Genomic DNA, 20,705 nt, shown 5'->3' with positions numbered 1-20,705 from the left:
CAATGGATGGCATTCTCATTGCCACAGCTGGTCCCTCCCACTGCTGCTTCATTCAGTGTCAGCGACTGCTGGGGCTGCTCATGCAGGACATTAGTGAACCCCATTTGTTGCCAAAAGTTGAGACTCTGTAGGAATCTCATCTTGAAGAATGACCGGTGGTGACAAGAGGGAGAGGAGGCGTTAATACCTATGATGTGTGTGCCTCCAACTTCCATTTGCCTGCCAGTTAATTAGCCATTTTTCAAAAACAGTGGCAGCTACTTAAATACTTCTGGTGGCCACTTATTAGATAAAAATAAGAAAATCGGGTTTTTTTGTCTGAATTGTCTAGTTTTACAGTGTTAGGCCTGGAAGATTGTTGAGTCAAACAAACCACGTGTTTCAAAGAAGGACACAGATGCCCGAAGATTTATTTAGGGTAATGCAGTAAGGTGGTGAAAAAGTCAGGATATTAAGCCAGGTCTTAATATTAACGTAGCTCCCAGATCAGTGCCCCGACTTCTGTGTTACCTCGTATGTGTTCATATACCATACGTGTACGATCATGGAGAGTTGAGCAGGCCTGTGAAACCCAAACTGATTTTCTTCTTTATGCTTAGTTATTTCAGTTTTTATTTGTTACACCAGTTGATATGTGTTCCATTGATCAATTTTGTGCACCAAAAGTGTACCAGATCCTGGGTTGGGCTCTGAGAATACATGAACAAGACATATGACTGCCTTCAAGGAAATAAGTTCTAGTCAGAAAACCAGGAGAGTGCAGTGAGAGACACATTGGAGGTCCTCAGGCGCCACGGCAGTTGATGGGGAGGAAGCGCTCTGGGCAGCCAGCCTGCGGCCCTGTGCACGTCATCGGGAATTGGGTTGGCGGGATAGAGCATCTTAAGAACACGGTTTGAAATGATTCTGAGGCAACTGCCTTCTCCTCCAAATTAGTTTATGAAATTTACCTTTAATCTTGTTTTCAATGGGTTATGGTAACATTACTTTTACTAGAACATTCTTTTCTGTGGCTTGCTCACTTTAATTATGAAGTTTGTCAGAAAGTTTAAGAAACACAGCTAGTAAGGCAGGAAATGTACATGTACCATTTCAAAGTCATTATACAAAAGGAAATGGTTTTATGTTGATGTTCCCTGCCTCCCATCCCATACTGAATCATTTCCCTGTCTGCAGTTGGTTCAGCAGTGGCCACAAATGCAGAAATCTGTCTTGAAGGATACCGAAGAAGAGGATGACACTGGTGGTATCAACTTAGATAAAGCAAAGGAAAGGCTCCGAGAAGAGGACAAATTTGACAAAGAAGAGTATAGAAAGAAAATAAAGGCAAAGCATCGGGTAAGCTTTTTCCATCATGAATTAATACTGAGTGAAATTTAATATGTTCCTATGCATACCTAGATATTAATAATCGTATTATTATTTTATTTTCTCTAGCACTTCTTTTTCTGTAGTGGTTTTGTCATTTTATCTGTTCCCTTTTCTTTCATTTGGTAGAGGGTTTGTATATTGACTGGTTTCTGAGAATGTCACCTAAATCTGCTTTTGGTTGCCATGACCCAAATAATATTAGTTTGTTTTTTTTTAGTTAAAGTTTTAATTTTGGACCCTGGCCGGGATGGTCAGTTGGTTAGAATGTTGGCCCAATACATCAGGGTTAGGGGATCGATCCCCAGTTAGGCACATACAAGGATCAACCAATGAATGCATAAATAAGTGGAATAAAAATTGATGCTTCTTTCTGTCTCTCCCCCTCTCTTTTTTGTTACTTTTTTTAAAAAATATTTTATTTATTTATTTTTTGAGAGAAGGGAAGGAGAGAGGGAGAGAAATATCAATGTATGGTTGCCTCTTATGTGTCCCCTGCTGGGAACCGGCCTGCAACCCAGGCATGTGCCCTGACTTGGAATCGAACCGCGATACTCTGGTTCACAGGCCTGCACTCAATCCACTGAGCTATGCCAGCCAGGGCTTCTTTTTTGTTACTTAAATCAATAAAAAGCATTAAAGTTTTAATTTTGAGATAATTGTAGTTGCACATGTAGTTACTAGAAATAATACAGAGAGATCCCATGTGCTCCATGTTTACAGTCTGTCGCTTCAGGAATACTACAGAAGTGAGACATCATAGTATGTAGCCTTTGGGATTGAGTTTTTTCACTCAGTGGCATGCTCTCTGTCAATTCATTCAAGTTGTTGTGTGTATCAGTGCTTCATTCTTTCTATTGCTGAGTAATATGCCAGGTTAGGCACGTACCACAGTTTGTTTCACCAGTGATCCGTTTGAGTGACATTAGTGTTGTGTTAAGCTTCACCTTAATAGTTGCCTTTATTTCCTCCATAGCACAATTACTTGGTAGTGGATACAAGATCAAACTTAATAATAAAAGGAAAAGGAAACCTTGTAAGGGAGAGTGTTACTATATAATATGCATGTGCCTAATTGGCCTTATTAAACTTGGCAGTTTTCTCTTATGATATTGCTGTCTCTTCACACTACTTAATTTCCATTAAAGTAGACATTTGGTGAGATAAAATAAGTCAGTTAATGAAATAAAACATATTTACATTTTTAAAGAAGTTTCTGCAGCGTACCCGTGAGACAATGAATTATTTCAGGCCTCTACAACGTCAAACCCAAGAATCGCTGCTATAATATTGTTTGTATTAAGAAACTTTTAAACTTTTCACTGAAGACACTATTCGTTGTATCCTTAGAAGGATACTTGAAGTTTTTGACTCCTTTTTGACCTTGTAACTATTTAATGGCCTCATAATTTGTTTTTTAAGAGCAGCAATTCTCACTTTAAGATTGGGTGCAGCTTCACAGTAACATTTGATGAGTAAGAAAAAAGGAAGTATCGAAGGAAGCTTCAGGGATAGAAATGAATTGTGAAAAAACATTTTCAGAAATAGGGAAAACTAATGAACCTGAAATACACTGGTTGCAGCTGTTAGGTATTTAGGTTATTGAGAAAACTAAACATTGCCTGCATTGCTGCTTTTAGTATAGTACTTTAAAAGGAACTAAAAGTTTTAGTAATATTAAGAGTGTAAGTAGCTTTCCCTGTGTCAGTTCATAGTATGCTTCAAGTATGGATGCAGAGGAAGATTGAGCATAAGAACTTTTTTTCTTAAAATTGTACCTAGCAGTAGAAGAAATGTGAAGAATTTAATATTTTTCCCCTTTGTCTTTCCTTTTACCCCTTTCCCCCCAATGTGTAAAAGTTTCTATTGTATTCAGGTGGTGGAATATTCAGAAATCTAAAGGATTTCTGAATCCTTTAGAAAGTTAGTTTCAAATTGACTAATCATACATTTATTGTACATTTCTGTGCTGGACTGTGAAGATAGAATACTTAAAGGACATGTGTTTCTCTGTCCTTGGGAAAATTGCAATTAAATTATACTTAACTATGGATTTTCTGTCACTGAACAAACGGTTTTTGAAACCTCTTTTTAACATTAAATTTTTGGAATGAATAGTGTATTAATATTGTTTCAAAATCAAGATCACAAAAAATCTTGCTTCTGCCTGTATCTCATTCTTATTCATACCTCCACCCCATAGGTAACTATTTCTATTAATTATTAATGTACCCTCCCACTTTCTTAATGTAAACAGGAGTAAAGAGATATACATATTGTTATTTTCTCCTTTTTACATGAAAGGTACTATACTGTGTGTGTGTGTGTGTATATATATGTATATACACATATATACACACACATATACATATATATTGTTTTTCACATTTGTTTTTCCACTTATTTTTGAGCTTTGAAAGAATTCATTTTCTTCTCTTTGGACCATCGTTAAAATGTAGCATATGATTTTTAAACTATCATTGTGATTTCCTCATGGCAAAGTTGAACAGAGCAGTTTTGGGTAGACATAGTTGTGAGAAAAATTACAAGAACTTTATATACTGGTGGTTTTCAAGTCAGTACCTCTGTAATTAGAAGACATGTCTTTTTAAAAAAAAAAACTAAAGGTTGTTATTTTATGTAAAATAGGAATACTCTGCACATTGTGACCTGTGGCATACCTTCCACATCAGAGATTGAAAAAAAGACAAGGAAGTAACTAAAAATAGTCCTCTATTCAATTTTAATGTAAATACTTCTTGACATAAGTATGATTAGTTTATTGGTATTTTTATTAGTAAAGTCATTATTTACCCATATCTTAGTATCTGTGTATTGAATTAGGGAAACTGTGATATTTGTGAGCACTTTGGGATTAGTATGTTTATTACAATGGAATAACTAAAACACAGTACAGGTGCTCGAATCAGTGATGCGCCAAGCTGCCATGAACTGGATTCCTGTGTTAAATGACAAGTTTCAACACTTGGGGTAATGTTCAATGGGAAGAGTATGGTGGAGTACTTGCATCTGACCCTGAGTTTGGCATTACCTAGTCCAACCTGGGATTACTAGTCACCAGTTCGGACTATATTTCCCTATTCTGAAAAACAAGGGAGTGGGGCTTGTAGTCAATTGCAGATGATCAGAGATTATCTGGCTTTGTGTTTGTTGATAAGACATGGGAATGAAATGTTTGAAAAATGGAATTTTAATTTGTAATTTTCCCTAGCTGACAAATTGGGTTCCTTGCTTGGTGATAAGGCTTCTTTTTCGTTCACTTATTTTCCAAAAGTTACTAAACTTTTACTTCAAAAACTAAATATATTATTATTCTACACAGATTATTTTATCTTAATTGCTCTAACTGAATACATGATTAGTTTTGAAATTGTATTTTTTCCCTAATTCAGTATATTACTTCCTATAATGACAATTCTTAGTTATTCTAGCATAAGGTTTTATGCAGGGCAACTATAATTATGTTTCCCTTGAAGCTTCCACTTCTGATTTTGTTATTTCTATGAAACCATATGAAGAAGAATTGTATGTCCCTAAAGAATACTTGTAATACTAACTTTAGGGTCTAAGAAGAAGCTTTACTTCATGGAGATAGAAGAAGATAAATAAACTGTTGACACAAAATTATGAGTGAGGAATATGCTTGAAAAAACTTTATATGTGAGAAGAAAACTGTGAAAATCTCTAATTCTGTTTGACATACTTTATTTTTTTAATGTATCAATTTTAGTTTTCATAAACTTAGGTGTATTCTTTCAGCATATTCAAAATATTTCATGGTTATCTTTTGTTCTAAAATGTTAAGATATTTAATATATAAGTGAATTTAGTCTTACTAATTCTGTTTGGAGATAGTTATTTTGCTCCTGTGTTTAAACCATGGACTGAGCTTTTCACCATGGACTGAGTACTCAGTCTTTGCAGTATAGGACTTAGCTCTTCTTTTTTCCCCACCTCTTTTTCCTCCATGCTGTTACATCTGTCCTTGACTCATATTTTCATCTGACAAATTCTGGAAGCTCTGTAATTTGTACTATGACTCCAGTAAATATCTTTCTCTTAAAGATTTAAAAAGTGAGCAGGAAAAATTTTAACTGGTTTATAGCAAAAATAAAAATTTATAGCATCACTGGGAATAGAATTATACTCACCTGCTTGTTGGAACTCAGAGTTACACACCTGGAAGACTTCGGGGCCCTTGCGTAACCACTTTAGGTTACTTAGTTGGCAGCTTCATTTCTCTTCATGAGGCTTCGATATAGCCATTAAACAGCATTTTCTTTCGAGACCATTCTAGTCTTCAGTTTTCCCTGGCAATTCATAAGTAACTGTACTTAACTAGGCCTGTTACTGCTTTCTCTGCTGAGTCTCTTGAAACCATTCATCAGAAGTAGAAATACAGCACAAGCTATAATTTTTACATGTGAAGTCATTAGTAAATTGTAAAGGCAAAACCACTACTTTTGCATAGAAATAATTTTTTTAAAAATAATTCAGTCAAAACTGTGGAAGATGGATCATGGAGCATGTTACTAAAAGGATTTTAATTTAATGGAGTGAAAATCTCTGTGGTGTGTCATCATTCTTAGTTCTGAAAGATTACTTGTATTTAGGGAGCTAATATCTGCTCTAACAGCTCAGAGTTGAGAGAAGCGGTTCATTAGGAAGTTCCCTTTCATTTCTCTTGAAATTTGCTTTGAGTGCTCTATCCATTTTGGATTGTGTTTTTAGGTAACAGTCATGTCTCAAAGGGGAAGGATTTACAGGAACTAGTATAAAGGACACACGGACAACAACTAGGGGGTGGAAATGGGAGGGAGGCGGGGAGCACAGGGGTGGGTGGGTGGGCTGGGATGGGAGTAAAAGACCGAACACTGTACTTGAAAAATAATTAAATAAAAAAAAAGATACGACTCTGGAGTGCTTGCAGAGATGGCACAGCATTGCTCTGGGATCCACTTATTACTAACATGAACATTAGTAAGTTAGCTAAGAATTAAAGGGACTTATTAGAAAATCTATTTTGTCATTGACATAGAATTAGTTGGCATATAATTCAGGTATCTTAAACATAAATTTATATGGAAGCCAAGAAGGAGGGAAGCAGTAATCAGGCAAATAGTAAGAACAGAACATGAACAGTAACAAGTAGTAGCAGTGAGTTACTTGGGCTCTGCACTAAACGCTTTACATATATTAAATGCTAAAAATTAACTTCTGAAATAAGTGAGTTACCTCATGGTACAGACGATAAAATTAAAACTTAGAAGGGTCAAGTAATTTGTATAAGGCCCTACAGTTTACTCGTTGCAACTTTGGGACTCATTACCAAGGCTTTTGTTATGGTGCAGACTTTGATTTTAACTATTCAGAGGTATTCCTACCTAATTCAAACCACCAGGCATTCTCTTACAACAGGGTAACTCTGAAACAATGAATAAAAAGATGGAGGATGATAACAAGAATGGAAGGTTTTGAAGAAGGAATAACAAATGATGAAAATCGTTCACATTTCCAGAGCAAGGAATAAAAAAATTGGTAAAAGTTTACAGTTTAGTACCCCATACTAATAATGTTGCCTTTCCCTGAATCTTCATTGCATAGCTGTATAGTTACTAGTACCAAAATCCATGTTTAAGTAGTTGTGGTCCTTTAGGAGTCTAGGACATTGTCAGAGACTTATCTGGCTCATAAGGTTTTAGGAAATTTCACTTACCAGATATGTCATCATGAGGGCAAGGGACTAAGCATCTAATGCTCAATTAAAAAAAAAAAAAGGATTTTATTTATTTTTTTGGAGAGAGGGGAAGGGAGGGAGAAAGAGAGGGAGACATCAATGAATGAGATACATTGGTCTGTTGTGGCCTCTTGCATGCCCCCAGCGGGGAACCTGGCTCACAACCCAGGCATGTGCCCTGACTAGAAATGAAACCAGTGACCTTCTGGTTTGCAGGCCAGCTCTCAATCCACTGAGCCACACCAGCCAGGGCCTAATGCTTAATTCTAAAATGGACTTTATGAATAAAGCTTATTTACAGGGGAGGAAAAAACATGCTTTTCCTGTACAACACTATCTCCCTTCCATTTTCAATTCTTCCTATTTATTATCTATCACAACCAGGTTTATTATAAAAAAGGAGCTAGCCTGTTACTACAGAACCTTCGCCTATAACTTGAAGATGTCTGCTTGGGAGGTTTCTGTTCTTATTTTTATGAGCTTGTAGCATCTTGTGACACTGAGTTGAACATCTTGGTAGTTGAGCCCTTCATCATTCCAGTTTCCAAAATAAGACAAATACTTAAAATTGTAGAGATCTTATCAACTGAGTCATCTTTGAGCTGTTTATTATATCTATTTTTCTTCAGTTCTTTGTTTTGTGGATTTTTAAAAATAGCACATGATGTTTGAGAGGTGCCGTGGTTGTTAAATTAATGGTCAATTGCTGGAGACTGGGTTTAAGAAGCAGGGGTAGAGTTTGGTACTAATGGAATTAAAGGGTCTGACAAGGTTAGGTCATAGACTACAAAGACTGTTTATTTTGCCCATTTCGATACACCCAGAGCCAACCCTGAGGCCTGGTGCATAGTAGCTCAGCAAGTATTTGAAAGAATTAATTAGTGAATCAGTGTTTCCATGTAAATTTTTCTCTTTATCTTCATATCCTTGTAGTTGTTGCATATTTATATGCTGAAAGCCATTTTTTATGTTGTTTAAATGAAACTCTATTGAATATCAGCAGTCCCCAACCTTTGTGGCATGGGGTGGTGTGGTGGTCGGGGGAGGATGGTTTCTGGAGGATTCCAGCCCATTCCGTAAAGGCTTTCTTCCTGCTGTGTGGCCTGGTTCCTAACAGTCCTGGACTGGTACTGCTCTGGGCCCAGAGGTTGGGGATCCCAGGAATAATAGCACATTAACCTTGTTGTGTTCCAAGTTCCTGGGAAGGTTTCAAGTTTATGAGGATTTTGTTCTTGGAGAGGAGAGGATATCTTCATGGCCAAAAATCTTTTTAGTCCTTCTTTTACTCACTTTTGTTGACCGATTTCCTTTACTGAAGAAGGTTTCTGCAATACCACAATAAGGAGTGACGTCCTCTCCTTCCCTGTGTGACAGCGGGGACCCAGTTTCCTTACCACATTGACACAGTTGCCTGAGAGTCATACAGATAGGTTGTGCTTCCACCACCTCCTTAATTATGGGTTGTATTTCCGAATCTACAAATTTCCAGGATTGCCATAAAATGTAAATATGTAGTCCTGACTGTTGATGAAATTCATATTTCATAGCACTGGCACTTTTTTCCTGGAAACAAAGTACTGTAGTGTGTGTGTGAGAAGCCAAAAGAAGCATAATAACATAAATAGAGAGAGCATTTTGTCAGAGAGTATTTTTGTCACATGAAATGTGATTTTCCTGTTCTTCTGTCTTATGTGAATTTGATTTTATCATTGAATTTCATGTTCTTCTTGTATTTAATCATTTGTAGCATGGCAGAACTAAAGACAAAATATTATCTTTTTGTGTGGCATAAAATAAATAGCTTTTGGTACTAATCCTCAAAAATGAAATAGGAAAATAAACTATTTAAAGCGTTTGGACCACATAAAATTAAGGTATGTAAAGGGAATCATAGTTACTGAATCTAATAAAATTCAATTATATTTTCTCCTCAAGTCATTGTACCCTAACCTTTTATCATTATGTCTTATCATTTAAAACATCTATAATCTATATACTTATTTTTTAAAATAATTTTTCAGCTTTAATAAAGGAAAATAATCATACTTCCTTCCCTATATCAATTTTCCAAATTATGGATTACCATAATTCTACTTTCTGTTCTCTGTTTAAAGACTAATGTATACTCTTGCCTTTTCAGATAAACTGTTAACATGGCTTTTTAAGGTAATAGTGAAAAGTTTTCTAATTTTCTTTTTGTTCCATTCAGTATTGAAAGTTTATTCTTTTTTATTGCTCTTTAGTTTCATGTCCAAGTCATGTTCACTTCATATTGTAAAAGTTTTGGATCTCTCATCCATCCGAGACTTGTGGCAGAAATCTTTAAAGAATTTTCCCACTTGCCATGCCTATGTGAGTCCTGAGAGCCAATTGAGATCTGAAATTTAAAATATCCTTCACTGATTATAATACTGTGATTAATATTGGAGTTCAGTAGTAGTGGGAAATGGTCAATATAATCTTTTTTGTGCTGTGATTAAATTGACTAGATGAAAAAATCTCAGAATAAAGTTTATTTTTACTTGTATATAAATAGAAATAGTTTTTTCTGATGTGAACATATCTAGGTTATTCTTTGGAACATTGAAGTGCCATTTTCAAATATTCTAATGTTCTGAGAGAAGACCAGCTACTGGATAATTATAACAGAAATCTTTGTGAGTGTTAAATGTAGTTAATTATCTGTTAAGATGGGCAAAAATTAATTAAAGAATGTCCACAAAATGCTAGCAAAAAAAAAATGCTATCAGGATGAAAAGACCATTATGGTACTAGATCATCAGTAATAATAAAAGGAAATGCAACATTTATCTGAAACGTATTGGTAAGATGAAATCACTATTCATCTACAAAGCTAAACTTTCTAATGGATGAGTGAGGAGTATAGAAGTGTGTTAGAGATGAGGGAGGTGAGGACATGGGCTCTGGAGATCCAGTTTCAGTCCCAGGTTCATCACTTACTGGCTTTGTGACCACAGACAAGTTACCATATTTTTAGGACTATAAAATGCACCAGACCATAAGACACACCTAGGTTTTAGAGGAGAAAAATAGGGAAAAAAATGTGGTGAAATGTTTAATAACTGGTGATCCCATTCCACCACCATCCCTGTCCCCACAGTGGGCCAGGCAAACTACCTTCAGACTATAAGAAGTACCCCCATTCCCCCTCCCCATTTGAGGGGCGTGTCTTATAGTCTGAAAAGTATGGTACTTAATCACTTTGCTCTTCAATTTTTCATCTATAAAATAGGAAGAATAATACTTCAAAGTTTTGTTAGATTTAAAAATATGTAAAATGCAAGTACAATTTTAGTACTTTTTAGTTATTTGATGTTTTTTATAGCTGTTTTAAAATTAGTTTAAATAGTGCAAACTTGAAAGTCACTATAGTCTTTGTAGAATAACATATAAGATACTGCTCTGCTTAATTTAACCTTCAAAACATGAAAACTTTTTGTAGAAGATAGAGCTAAGTTGTGTCTGTGAAAGAAGTAAAATTACAAATACATGCATCCACAAACTATAGCTGTCTCTCAAACTAAGCACAATTATGATCACTTGTTTTAAATTCTTTCATTTAATATTTTGCTGCCTTCATTTATTTTGTAGTCTGCTAATGTTCATAGAAAATCAGTAGTTGGTACCAACTTTTATAGAAAATTTGGGTGCAGATGTTTAGAAACTGCCATCCATTACCTTTTTTCCCTCCCACAAATTGAGGAAACATTGAGGTTATTTTACTTTAGTGGCAGAACAACTCTTAAAAACTCTTTGGAGAACTAGTTCAGGGTTAAAGTGTGATAATAACTATTGCATTAATTGGCAGTTTGTTAAAATAATACCAGGTTTTATTTTCTTTTGTTATTAAAGTCACATCTGTTACAGTCTTTAAACCCTGACATTTTAATTTTTATTAGAATGTATTGCAAAAAAGCACTAGATTTGGCATACAGAGACCCAAGTTTAAGATCAGTCTCTGCCACTTACTATAAACTCTTTGACAATGAACAAGTCAAGTTCTGAGTTTTTCTTTATCTTTCCTTTTCCTTATTTGGTCTTGTGATTTTCAAGTATCTTTAGAATGTTCTTCTGTATAATTAATTGCATGTTGTTTTAAGTTTTACCTACCCTTTTAGTTTTATGTTTTATTTGGAAGTCAAAGTAACACCCATTTTTTCCAAAACTGGGGTAGAGAAAAAAATAATAATCACAGACAGTCATTATGTAACATTATACATTTAGATTTGTGGCACATTCATGGTTGTGATTTGAATTTTTATTTCACTTATAATTTAGCTTTTTTACTGTGTAATCTGAAGCTATAGAAAGTGAGTCTCTGAGCTCTGTGAATTCCCTTCCTCTTTGAGACTTTGAATATTTATGTTCTCACTTTGTCTTACAGGAGTCTATAAACCCAGATAAGGGTGGTTAATAGCAAATACATGTCCTTTTCAATGCTGTAAGCAACAGAACAACCTGAGGTCTGTTCAGAGTGTATTAGAATTGGCTTTTGAATCTGGAGAAAGCCATGTATATACAATATAAAGTATAATGGTAATAATAGAGTACCCAGATTTAGAAAACTTGTTAATTCTCATGTTAATGGATGTTTAATGTAATAGTGATCATGATTGCAGTTTCATATTACTGCATGAAAAGAAAATTTAAAACAATATATAAATTGTTAGCTGTGAACTTTGGATTAAGAATAGCCTTTTTATTATGTTAATACCTTATTCTTAAAGAGGAAAAAAGGGTGTCATTTAAAACAAAGTTCTTTTTCAACTTTAGCTGAATCAGTTTATTTTGAATTTTAATATTGTACATATTTTTTCTTTTAAAAATGTTAGTTTTATATTTTCTGACTATTTTATCATTGGAAAACAAATGGGGAATTTATAAAGTAATTTGATAAAATAATTATGCTTTATAAGAATGGTCTTTTATTGTTTGAGAAAATATTGCCACTTTTCTAAGACCCCAAAGATGAAAGTTTTATATCCTTATAAATTCTGTTTTTAGACAAAGGAAAAGGGAAATAGTAAAGATTGCATTTTTCCTTCTTTTTATTCTAATAGCCCACATTGATTGTATACCAGTCATATATCCCTAATTGTACTAAATCTGTTATTTTATATAATTCTTATACCAATTTTATCAAATATGTGTTTCTATTATCTTTATGTTTATATGAGAAAATGAAAGTCAGAATATAAATAAGTTGCTCAGAATTGCACAGCTTACAGTAAGTGGTAGAAATGAGATTTAACTCCAGGTCTGTTTGACACATAGTTAATGATTACAAATATGTGTGCAAATGTCATAAAATACTTATTCAGAGATGAATGAAAAATAAATGTCATGTCTCAGTTGGCTTAAGAAAAAACTTATGAATGTGTAGTCTGGTTTATAGGTAATAGACAGAAGTTTGCACGTTGCTGATTTTCTCCCTCTTCTTATAGGAGAAAAGATTAAAAGAAAGGGAAGCCAGGAGAGAAGCCAGTAAGAAACATGCAAAGGTAAGAAAGGGTTTATATTTTAATGAGAAAGTGTTTGTAACACTGACTGGAATTTAAATACTTCTCTTTTCCATCTGCCTTTTATATTTATTTATACATCACAACATTTGAATTGGATTTTAAGTCTGTGTGTACCTGTTATTTACTTTCTCATATTAATTTGTTTTCTTTGTGATACTGGATGAAAGATGCCTAACATGATTTGTTTCTTGGCCTTTGCTCTACTACTCCACAACCTTTTTTATTATATATTGCACATATTAAACATAGGAGATGGTTAACTCTGTGGGCCAGGCCTGATAGGGTTTTAAATGATACCATTTTTAGACTTGGTGGACAGTCAATGTGAAACCAACCTGATAACAGAAAACTGGAAGCATTGGTTGCTTCAATTCAATTCTTAGAATCTGGGAGAAAGCTCTCTGTGTCTCCCACTACATATTCTGTAAACAGTAATTTTCCGTAAGTATAAATGTTCAGCTTTGCTGAAATATATATGTACAATAGTCAGCACCATTCATGTGCGGCAGTAATTTTTATGTGGTGTATTTGACACCAAGAAAGGTTCAGTTTCTGTATTCTGGGGACATTTAGGAGAAATGATTTCCTAAAACCAGCGCTGAGTAATGTATGTCATTTCTTATGCTGTATCTCTTTGTGCTGTGCCTGACTATCCTCGATTTCTTCTTGGCAGTTAGCAAAGATCCAGCTCTCTTGAGTAATCCCATAATGTTCTATGTCAATTTTTTTCTTGTCAGCCCTAGCGCTTAGAGATCAAGTCAAAGATGATAACTCATGTTGTAGTTCTGAAGTGGGAAACAATTACTCCACAGTGCAAAATGAAAAGACTGCTTATATTCAGCATAAAATATCACTCTGCCTTCAAAGGTGCCCAAAATAAAGCTGTAGCTTTATTGTTTGTAGCCTGACTGTTAAATCAGGTGGTGGATTCTGTATATGCTTTTAAAATGCAGATGGGAACTGTCATGGCGTGGAAATTAGATTTTAGGGCTGAAGTGGGAAAAATTTAAATCTAAGAAGAAAATCTTAAATCTAATGAAAGCATTTGATATGTACAAATGAATATTGTATGTTCATATAAAAAATTCCTATTTATTTCACTAAGAAGCTCTCATTTCTGCATGTAAAAATTATAAAGTGAAAGTTATGATCTGGAGCCAAAAAAAAAAGCCCTATTACTATCTTTCCTTTGTGTGTATTCATGCATATTTGTGTATTACTAAATACAGGTTTTTTCTTTATAGTAGTTGATACTGTATGCTTTATCTTTCATAGTGTTTAAACTGTAAGAAATTGCTTTCACCCTTGAGCTTGCCTCTTGTGCCTCTTTTTTCCTCGTAAATTTGTGTATGTTTTTGGTTTTGATACTGTGCCAGCTGGGAAATACACAGACAAAAGGCAGAAAAGGCCAGCAGAGCTTGTTTTCCCTCAGGACAGATCTCCAAAGTGAACTTTTCCAGCCAAGCCCATTCCTTTACCCTTCGTTCCCTCCCATATTTGTCATAGGTGTTTGTTTTTTGACATTTAAGAAAGAAGGAGGAATTTATCATCAAGAGGACATCTCCTTTCTGTATAACCACCAGCGATTATACTAGGAACAAATAGAAGAGGCTCTGTAGCTGATGTGGCTTTGCTGCTCGGCCAGGAGCTTTCACTGGCCAAAGGCTGTGTTTAAGTATCACTGTGAATAGTCGAGTTGCCTCCATTTCACAGCCTGGTCTGTGTGTTCAGAGGTGGCAGTGCTCTTGTAAGAGTGATATTAGCAGAGGGACGAGTGGATGGGTTGTAGGACTCAAACATTCCTGGAGACACCAAGGACTGTAGTAGTAACAGATTCAGGCTGACAGAGCCCACGGAATTAACTCAGAATCAATCTTTATACACTGAGCTTTTTTTGAATAAAAGTCACAGGGATGGAGGCCCTCATGGCTTTTTAGGTGCCCCTTTGGAAACAGACACAGAAAATATTATTTGGAAGGATTCTGGAAAGTGGCAATGGCCCAAAGTTCTGTGATGTCCAAGAAGGAATATAGAATATGAATGATCAAGTTTCCTGTTGTCTGTGTGTGTGTGTGTGTGTGTGTGTGCTTTAAATGATGGATGTGATAGTTTTAGAGTAAAATTTGCCCTCTTTAATATATTTAAACATAAACGTTGTGTATTTGAGGCCGTACCTTTTTAAAAAGATTTTATTTATTTTTAGTAAGAGAGGGAGGGAGAAAAACATCAATATGTGGTTGCCTGTCATGTACCCCCTACAGGGAACCTGGCCCGCAACCCAGGCATGTGCCTTGACTAGCAGCCCTTTGGTTGGCAGGCCAGCACTCAGTCCACTGAGCCACACCAGCCAGGGTTGAGGCTGTGCCTTCCGAGGCCCTTTGTCAGCTTCATTCTACCACATCCTTCAGTCACTGAACCAGTAGGATTTCCAAATGGTGCTTTAGTGGTGGAAACAAAGTGATATTTGTAGACTTTCTATACCAAGAAGTGTAGTTTTACCTACTATAGCTCTTTGAAGAAATCAGTGTGTAGAAACTGAAAGTGTGAGAAAGAGACTCACATAGCTGTCTTTTTGCCCTATTTGTGCTTCTGTCAGCAAATACACTTATGAAGAACATACAGGGCACAGTATATTTTTTTAAATTGGAAAAAAGTGTTTAAATAAAAGTTAAAGTAATTATATTTATTTCCAAGAAAAAAGAAAAGAGTAATATGAGTGTTTTCAATATTCTGAATGATGGTTGGTAATTATCTCTTCCCTGACATAGAAAATGGTCCTAAGAAAATTGCTTCAAAGCCCTAGTACAGTAAAATAAAGTTGGAGTGGACCTCTCAGGAATTGATTACAGCTTTTTGTTAGAAGATAGATCTAATATCTGCCTAGAATATGTTACACGCAGGAGTAGGAGAGAAACATGAAATTGAAACTTTTAACGTTTTTTGGATAGCCAATATTTAGTGATTTGGGAGATAGAGGTTTTTGGATATCAAGACAGCAGTAGAGAAATACTTGAAATGCACAGTAGAATTTTACTTGACAGGATGTTGTATATACTTATAACAGAAATTTTGAACTAAGATCTGAAAAAATATTTTCAGCAGTGGTCAATAGACCACATTACGTTTTGAGTGTAGGGAGGTTGCATAATCCTGGAAATATAGCTTCACCTCATTATCCAGTTAGGTTTTTCTCATGTTACTTTGATGGTCACAAGTGCTCGTACCAGCCTGTGGTGGCTGGAAGAATTTTGCAGAAATGTAAAGAAGCAACAACAGTGCTGAAACTTGAGGAAATAGATCCCCAGAAATGTCTCAGTGCTATGCTACTTTTGAAAAGAAAGTAGAATTTATTTTTAAAATGTATGAAATTTATAAAAATGAACACTGAAGGTGAAGGAGCAAAGAGTAGAAAACATTTAAACACTAGAAAATTAAGCATTGCTTTGAATATATTGCAGATGTTGCTTATGATTCTTATTTTTTAGGTATGGGCATATGATATTAAAATAATTAGGATTATATCATACATTTTAAGGTTGAAGTTTAATGCTTGTACACTTTAACTTGATTTATTTTTGGTCTGGTTTTTATTGCATCTTTATTTTGGTGACCCTGGGGCACTTTATTTACTAACAAATAATAATTTTAGGACGTAGTATTTTGGTTGGTCTCAATTCTTTCAGGATAGGAGATCGAGAGAAGTAGAAATTATATAGTTTTAGGGCATGAACGGGCCTGAGAGAGATGGTCTGGGGTAGTTTTCTGATGTACCAGTCTAAAATGTCTTTTTCTCTGGCCACCAATAATTTCATAAATTATTCATAAATTATTCATAAAAGCAAAGCTAAATTTATTCATTTTGATAGAAACTTTTTCCTGTTTTTTGGCTCTGGAATGTCCATTTATTTATGAAGTAATGATTTTTAAAATAACCATTGCTTGACAAAGTGAAAACTCAATCTTTCAAATCACTTTCTAAGTTTTTCTTGGGTACGTGGAATGTAAGATCTGCGGGGCCTCCACTGATCTTCTCCTGTAGCTTTAAACAGCACTGTGAGTGGCTGAGGGTTCTTCAGAAGTATTGGGGCACCTCCCTCCACCCTCCTAGGAGACAAGAGGGCTATTTGGGCAGGACTCTGCTTCCATTTTGTTATTAATCAGAGAAGGTTTTTTTTTTCCTCTTACATGTACTGATCTTCCAGGGAAGATTTTATTTGAAATGATGGTTCTACTTAAATACATACATGAATGCTTAATATTTTAAGAGTACCCAAATCAGTGAATGCCAAAAACAAGTAAATGACTGCTGGTAGCACAACTGGTTTGTGTAGCGGGCCTACCTGAATCCTCATTCCCTGTTACTGTTCTTGCCCTGTGCTGTTTCTGTACATAACATTTCACCTCTTTTTTTTCCCCCCTTATAAAGCACACTTGATCTATGGTACATGGGCTAACAACTATTTGTAGAAAATTACTGATAGGAAATACATTGCGTAAGGAGAGAATGCTGACCTGGGACTAGAAGCAGGCTGGGTCTACACTGCTGGGTAACCCTGGGTATATTGTTTCCCTTTCTGAGCTTCAAAGGGTATATATGACATGGTCATTTTTAATCATGCTTATATTGTTGCCCTCCATAATCTTGATCTGAGATAAGACATATAACAAAAAAGTAGGAATTGTACTCAGTGCAATTCCCAGTATAGGTCCTCGGCTTTTCTCAACATTTGTGGATAACTGCTATTTTTTCCTTCATATCTTACTGTTGGCTTATCTGCTAAAGGATTCTCTCTCATTGTAAAGCTACTATAGACATTGATGAATGTTGGTAACAGTCCATTCTAACTTTTCTGGATCTTAAGCCTTTGCATGTATTCCGTATTGGCATATCTTATTGACTAACACCAAATTAAGATTCTTTTTTTTTTTCATTTTGGGAGGAAATTTCTCTTCATTTCATGTATTTCATATAACCCTTTTAACTCCCCTGGCTTTTTTCTTTTTTCTTCTTTTAGCATTTCATAATATTGAAATACCAGTTTCCTTCTTTGTTCTTAATACAGTTAAGATTACAAGGACTCTATGGGATCAGTTTATTTTAGACCAAACAGCTTTCAGTAAAATTACAAGCAAGATAATAGAAACATAAGTTTGTTTATAGTCCCAATTCCCAGGAGACCAAAGGCTCTCTCTAAAAGTAAATTGCTTTCCCATTTGAAGGGACTGAACTCTTCCATGGGTGCCATTTGCTGTCCTGATACAATCACTTATTTAATGGTGCTCTAAATGAGTCATTCAGTTCTCTAAGCAATCTGCTCAGATCATACCTTGTTTTAATACTAAAATAGGACCCATTATATTGTCCTTGTACTTTTTAAATAAACAACACTGAGTCTTTTAGATGATGTGCTTTTTACTCATTAATATCTAAGTTAGCAGTGAAAACCCAACTAAGTTCAACTTTTATTGTGATTATAGTGTTGGTTTGGTTTGCTGGAAAATTAATATGATGGTTTCCTTCTTTCCTTCGTTACTCCCCCTCATTCTCTTTATAATGAAGAAGGGGATTACAAATCTGAGCTTTTAACCATCTTATATAATTGAATAGGTACTTGCCGTGTTCCCTTGTCAGAGAATTGTCCTCTTTAGTCGTGAAGATTTGAACTTACCTATGGGAGAAGGGATAGTGCTGTTCATGATATCATCTGCATGTGAATATATGCTGTTCTTCTAAGACTCAGCTTATTTAGTTCTCCCTTTAATGTTCTTCTGACCCTCTCAGACAAAGGAGATGCCTGCTTTTGTAACTCCTATTCTAGTCTCCTGTATAAAGCATCTGACAGTTGATAGCACTTATTTGGACAGTGTCTGTCTTTCCCTCTCAGCTCTAAGTCTTGTTGTTCTTTGTATCCCTGTCACAGTGCTTGTTTTATAATTAGCTCTTAATAAATAAATACTTCAATGAATGACTCAGTTAGTAAATGAATGGCTTAAAGAGATACAGAACACATACTTAAAATTTGTAAATATTTTTTATTGGGTAAAATATACATAGCATAAAATTTAGTGTTTTAACCATCCTTACCTGTACCATTTGGCATTAATTATAATCACACTTGTACAACCGCCACTACTACCCATCTCCAGAGCTTTCTCATTATTCTGAACTGAAACTCTGTGCTCATTAAATAATAGTAACTCTCTACTCTCTCTTCCCCTAGAGCACATACTTTTAAATAGAACACTCTTATATTGCAAATAATTATTTAGCATATGAGGAAATGAAGACCTTTGATGAATAGATGATTCTTCCAAGGTCTTACAGTTAAATAAGAGCAAAACTGGGCTAGATCCCAGATCTGTGGGTGGGTTTCATTCTACCTTAACTTCCCCATAACAGCATAAAAAATATCAAAGAGCACTGAACAGGCTTTAGAGTTTTATTTGATTTAGAGTTTTATTAGGCCTGTCTGGAAAAAGTCCAGCCATTGTTAATATAATGAGAATGGTCTGCTCAACATTGATGTGACCTGGCAGTCAAGGAGAGTGGGCTGGAATGCACATGCGTGAACAGTGATGACTTCACTGTACTAGTCAGTGGGGGCAGCAGGTGCTGTTGAGTGAGCCTGTGTATTGTGTGGCAATGGCATTCAAAATTAGTGAGTAGAGCAACAAATCTGCATCACATTTTGTGTTAACCTTGAACATTCCTCCATGGAAACCATTTGGGTGATTCGAAAGTACACAGCTAATAGCAACTGGTGATTTGGCAGCTTTATCACGACAATGCACCCACTCATGCATCATACCTCGTGCAGAGTTGTTTGGCAAAACATCAAATTACCCAGGTGACTCAGCCCCCGTACAGCCCAGATTTGGTGTCTTGTGACTTCTGGCTTTTCCCAAGACTAAAATCACCTTTGAAAGGGAAGCGATTTCAGACTGTTGACATTCAGAAAAGTAGGACAGGGCAGCTGATGGTGATTGGGAGAAGTGTGTAGTGTGCCGTGGTTGTCCACTCTGAAGGAGACTGAGGCATCATTGTTCTATGTACAGTGTTTCTTGTATCTTGTATCTTGTATCTTATTCAATAAGTGTCTCTTTCATATTATATGGCTGGATACCTTCTGGGTAGATCTTGGATTTTTTTCAAGGTGTCATAATTTATTAATATTACTCTCAGTCTCAACGCTTACTAAAGATTGTAACTCAAGTAATATTGAATGTTTCACTAGCATCAAGGTTAAATTTACCACAGGATTTTGTAAAGAGTATCTTTATTTTTGGTGTAGACAAGGAATTGTGCTAGCAGTGTTAGTTTGCAATATGATTACAATAGTTTCTGTAGCTGATGTAAAACATAGTAGTGGTTAGTAGCTGCTATCATTCACTGACTGCCTACTGTGTTGCAAATACTGTGACTTTGCCTTCATCATTGCTTTAATCCTCACAAATTGCACTCTGAAGTAACTGGTATTATTTTCACTTTTTTAGAGGTCACTGAGGCTTAGGAAGTTTATGTAACTTTCCCAAGATTGCATGGCTGAGATGGCAGAGCCCAGCTGTGAATCTACTTTATAGGACTCTGAACCCTGTAACTCAACACTTAAAGATTAGGCCTTGCTGTCAGCTTATTTCCAAGGCAGTCCAGAGTATTCACATTTGAGAATCTTAAAAACTAAAACAGAAATTGCAAGTAAACAGTTTTTTCTCATGAAATTGCTCTCCTTATCTACAATTAACTCCATTTTATAGTAGGTACATTAAGAAACAGAACAGTTAGTTGCAAAACCACTGATACATACAGAGTATTGTTAATTTCCTTTTAGTTTCTGTTAAACCTCACCATAATCCCAGTGATCAGTTTTTTCTTATAAGTGAAATATTATGAAACAGTTTACCATTTCCAGTCCATGGAGATCAGTTAAACCTCCCATAGTCTTCTGTACTTTACTTTTCCCTCTGCTTTCCCTAGTGCCTAGGTGTCTGCTGCGTAGCCGCTTCCTGCCAGCACTGTTTCCTTCTGAAGCCTTTTC

The 20,705-nt window shown here is 35.4% G+C and overlaps 1 protein-coding gene across 1 annotated transcript in view; it reads left to right on the top strand.

The window, feature by feature from the left end:
• Nucleotides 1–20,705, top strand: part of DDX10 (DEAD-box helicase 10) — a 263,094-nt gene that overhangs the window by 175,259 nt on the left and 67,130 nt on the right. Inside the window, exons 15-16 of the mRNA XM_053670437.1 lie at nt 1,177–1,338; nt 12,592–12,648. Coding sequence (XP_053526412.1) covers nt 1,177–1,338; nt 12,592–12,648 — 219 coding nt within the window. The remainder of the gene's footprint in view (nt 1–1,176; nt 1,339–12,591; nt 12,649–20,705) is intronic.

This window comes from Artibeus jamaicensis, unplaced genomic scaffold (genome assembly GCF_021234435.1).
Source record: "Artibeus jamaicensis isolate MK-2021 breed Jamaican fruit bat unplaced genomic scaffold, CSHL_Jam_final contig_585, whole genome shotgun sequence".
Taxonomy (NCBI): Eukaryota; Metazoa; Chordata; class Mammalia; order Chiroptera; family Phyllostomidae; genus Artibeus; species Artibeus jamaicensis.
Note: the sequence above shows the minus strand (reverse complement) of the source record. Positions and strands in the feature narration are given on the sequence as shown.